Source organism: Monodelphis domestica, chromosome 1 (genome assembly GCF_027887165.1).
Source record: "Monodelphis domestica isolate mMonDom1 chromosome 1, mMonDom1.pri, whole genome shotgun sequence".
Lineage (NCBI taxonomy): Eukaryota > Metazoa > Chordata > Mammalia > Didelphimorphia > Didelphidae > Monodelphis > Monodelphis domestica.
Genome location: NC_077227.1, coordinates 431,464,722 through 431,469,531, shown reverse-complemented (window position 1 = coordinate 431,469,531; position 4,810 = coordinate 431,464,722). Strand labels below are relative to the sequence as shown.

Sequence of the window (4,810 nt, the reverse complement as noted above, 5' to 3'; positions counted from 1 at the left end):
AGTGTTTGTAGAACCACTTCTCACCTTCTGGAGAGGTCAATACTCATCAAAAGAGTTCACAGATTCCTGGCTGATTGAGTTTAAAAGGTAGAGAGCTCCTCCACCTAGTGCTAAGTAAGTTGTTCAAGCTTTTGTTGATTTAATTCAAAGAAGACAAAGGACAAGTAATCCTGTCTTCACAATCTGGTGAGGTACTAAGTAGGGGTACTTAAGTTATTTTTAACCAAAGTGTTAACTCAAAATAGCCAAAGGGAATAAAGGATTCCCTTTCACAAGTGTAAACTCAAAGAGAACAAAGAATTCTTGCTAACAGATTGTCCCACCAAAGGTATTTCAAGGAATCCTATCTACCCATCATGTCAAAGATATAGAAGGAAGAGACTAAAGAAAAGAGATACTCTGGTACTATAAAAAAGGAATTACTGAGGAGTGGGTAGCAGGGGAGAGGAATCATGAAGTAGGAAGAAGTTAAGGCAGCCACGATAACACTAAACACATAGGTATTTCTAATTTGGTCAGGGTTGTAATTATGCAGGATATATAAGGACCAAGGAACAACAGACATTGCTGATATAAGAAATGGCTAGTGCTCATCCTTGAAACTTGTCCCTGCTGAACTCTACCCACATCTGACTACAAGAATAATGCAATATTGAATGGTACCACATTTCAAGGATAGCAACAATATGGAAAGAAGATATGGGGGTCAGGGGTGACAACCATATTTTTAGGATCATAGATTTAAAACTGAAAGAGACCTCAGAGATTGTTTGATCCATCCTGATTATTTTATAGATGAGAAACCTAAAGCCTAGAAGATGTATATGATTAAGTCATGGTCTCTCTGTTAACTTCAAGTCCAGCACTCTATCCATTGATCCATAGAATCTCACACAAAGAACAATTATGACTACTTGCTATGATTAATAATTTTAATTTGGCTTTCATTTCAACCTATGAAAAATATGGTCATTCAACAGTAAAAGTAAAAGATTTTAATCAAGTGTTGAGGCTAGGAGTTGAAATAAAGTTGCTATAGCCAAAATACCCAATATAAATATAAGAATGAATTGAAAGAAGGGAATGTTTGGTCTGCAGAAGAAAAGAGCTAAGGGATAATTGTAGTTGCCTTCAAACATTTAATGGGCTCTCCAGGAAGACATTGTTTTGTTCAGTCCCACATGGCAGAAGAAAGACTAATACATGGAAGTTTCAGGAAGTAGACAAGTTAAAAACAAAATACTTCCAGGGAGCGAAGCAAGGAGGAAAGAGAAAATGAATGCTTGTTAATTATTAAAAATAAAACAATTTCCAACCAGTGTGCCAGAAGTCAAATGACAATAACTGAAGAAAGTATGGATTTGAATAGATATTTTCAGTCTGTGTAATTTTAAAAATCTATAATTGACACAAATAGATAAGCCTGGTTATTTTCCACATGACCTGGAATTTGGTCTTTACTATTTCTCATGAAATGTTATAGCTATGAAAAATATATTTACATATATGTTGACACTAATCTAAGTTAATATAGGCATAAGAAACTTTAAAAAGGAACCCCCCCCCAATAAAAAAGACTGTATCAAAGAAAATTAAGAAAGATTCATGCTTTAGAGAAATAATATTTCCACCTGGAATTAGAACTCATGTGAATTAGGCTGATTTGAGTAATATCTAATCCCTTGCCTATATCACAGATTCTCTCTGTGACTAGTGGCACCTTCTGAGGCATCAGATAAAGAAGTCTGCTATCCTGTCCTTATTCTTTATGTGCCTCCCTTTAGTCTGAGAGCCACTTGAGGGCACAAACTTTTTTTCCATTAAAGAGGTCCCTAATAGGAAGTATTGTGCCTTCTCCTTTCTTTGTACCCTCCATAGGAATGGCCAGACTTCGGATCACAGAGAAGGAGAGCTTGGTACATGTTGATGATTAGTTGATGAAGAAATGTTGTCTTGATTACAATGTTTCCCAACTTTTGTTTTGCAGATAAGAATCCCCTCTCTGATATCAACACTTTCACTGTTGCTGCAATAAAGTTACTGGATGCCCTGCCTTTCTTGGAAATATTGACGGACAAAAGGAGAGAGGGAAGAAGAACATAATGGTGAAACATCTTTTGTGACCAAACCCCATAGAGAAAATAGAAGACAGAACTTGAATAATTTGCAGGGTTAAAGGTGGTCTACATGAATTTTTTTTCATCCTCTGGGCCATTTGGAATATACAAGTGTTTGTATCTTCAGATACTTGAGGATAAAGTAAGGGCAAAAAGTAAGAAAGAAAATTCATAGGAGGGCAGTTTTTTTTCAGTGAGGTGCAATGAAAGTATAGACAATAGATGATATATTCTCCATCCCCTTCACCTCCTCCCTAAAGTTTGAATATTCCACAAGCTCTGGCCAGGAGAATGGATTGGGGGAATTGGTCAATAGTCAATGAATTTGTCCTTGTGAGCTTCACTGCCCTACACCCTGAGCTACAGATTCTGCTATTCCTGTTGTTTCTGTTCATTTATTTTGTCACTTTTATGGGAAATGTCCTTATTATCCTGGTCACTACAGCTGATTCTGCCCTACATAGCCCCATGTACTTCTTCCTGAGGAATCTGTCCTTCCTGGAAATTAGTTTCAACATGGTCATTGTGCCCAAGATGCTAAGTACCCTGCTGACCAAAAACACAACTATCTCTTTTGTTGGCTGTGCAACTCAGATGTATTTTTTCTTTTTCTTTGGGGCTGCTGAGTGCTGCCTCCTTGCTACCATGGCCTATGACCGCTATGTGGCCATCTGTAATCCTTTGCGCTATCCAGTTATCATGGACCAGCAAGCCTGTGTCCAACTAGCTGCTGCCTCTTGGTTCTCTGGATTTCCTGTGGCCACAGTACAAACATCATGGATTTTTAGCTTCCCTTTTTGTGGTCCAAACAAAGTGAATCACTTTTTCTGTGATAGCCCTCCTGTAATTGCACTGGTGTGTGCTGATACCTCCCTCTTTGAGCTGGAGGCACTGACAGCCACTATCTTATTCATCCTCTTTCCTTTCCTACTGATCCTAGGGTCCTATGTCCGAATCCTTTCTACCATCTTCAGGATGCCCTCAGCTGAGGGAAAACAAAAGGCATTCTCTACTTGCTCTTCCCACCTTGTTGTTGTCTCCCTTTTCTATAGCACTGCCATCCTTACCTACTTCCGGCCCCGATCGAACACCTCACCTGAGACTAAGAAGTTGCTCTCACTGTTCTACACAGTAGTGACTCCCATGTTAAACCCTATAATCTACAGCTTAAGGAATAGTGAAGTAAAAGCTGCACTCCATCGAACACTCCGAAAGGCCCTTGGAGCCCAGAAATTATAACTAATTTTGCTAGAAAAGGAACTAAGTAAGGATAGAATTAAAGATCAGAAGTGGGGGAGGAGGAAGCAACACAGTGAAGCAGACAAAGAGCTGGTCTTGAAATCAGGAAGATCTGGGTTCAAATCCCATTCCTGATATTTACTAGCTTTCTGTAACCTTGTGCCTCATCTTTAAAGAGAGGCTACTAATCCCTATAGTACCTGCCACTTGGGGCTGATGTAAGGGTCAAATGAACTAATGCATATAAAACACTTGTGAAATTTACAGCAATATGCCAATGTTAAAATGCAATTAAAATAACTCTGAAATTTTACTTCAAAACTTTCAAGTGGCACAGATAACAAAAAAAATGCAAATAATTGATGTTAGAAGGGCTATAGGAATATAGTTGCCATTTTACGGGATCTATGAATTTGTCCAAATATTCTCAATCTCCCTCACTCAGTTTTAGATAAATCTAACAGAAAAATAAACAAAAGAGAAAATACATAACTGAGCAAGCTGTTAGAGCAACTAGAGCTAAAAGACTTATAGAATCTCCTAAATAAAACTGCCAAAAATGCATTTCTTTTTCAGCCCCATATAGAATTTTTACAATAATTAAGCATGTGTTAGAATAGAAAGATATTATAATCAAATGCAAAAAGGCAGAAGTAACATGCATTTTTAAGACCATAACTCAAGAATACTTTAAAGACTAAAGCACAAACCAAAGATATAGACCCAACTGGACACTTAACAATGAGATTCTAAATAATGAGTGGATCAAATACCAAATATTATAAACAGTAATTATGCATCAGAAAATTATAATGATGAAACAAAATACCAAAATTTCTGGGATGCAAATAAAGCAAACCTTAGGGAGAAAACCATATCCCTCTAAATGTGCATTTACAAAAAAGAAAAAGAGAGGATTAATGAAAGAAAATTTTTTTAATTAGAAAGCCCACAAAGAATCAAAACTTTTACAACTTAAAAAAGGAAATATTCAAAATTAAAGCAAAAATAATCAGGAAACAAAAACTATAGGAATGATAAACAAAAACTTGTTCTTTGAAAACATTAATTAAAATTGTAAAATTATATATATATATATAAATCTGATTAAAAAGAGAGCATAAAATTGATAGTAAATGAGTAAAGTGAAATCATAAGAAAACCAAAAGAAATAAAAAGAGTTAGCAAAACCTATTATGTCAGTTATATGCTAACAAAACTGAGAACACATACAAAAAAAAACAGAGGAATACCTTTTAAAAATTAAAATATTGGAGGTCTGAGTCAAGATGGTGGCATAGAGGCAGTAAAAGTTCAGACCTCTGAATACCTTTCCACACTGATTAAAAACCAAATGCTCCTAGGGGACTGAAAACCAAATCTAACAACAGGACAGAGTTAAGAAACCCTCCTGCTGGACTCAACTTAAAAGTTATGCCCCCAAAAAGCCTGAA

The 4,810-nt window shown here is 36.4% G+C and overlaps 1 protein-coding gene across 1 annotated transcript; it reads left to right on the top strand.

The window, feature by feature from the left end:
• The first annotated feature begins 2,408 nt into the window (after positions 1–2,408).
• On the top strand, positions 2,409–3,356 carry LOC100010284 (olfactory receptor 10A4-like). The gene has a single exon (XM_001363220.3). The coding sequence runs from the start codon at positions 2,409–2,411 to the stop codon at positions 3,354–3,356; it is 948 nt and encodes a 315-aa protein (XP_001363257.3).
• The last annotated feature ends 1,454 nt before the right edge of the window (positions 3,357–4,810 follow it).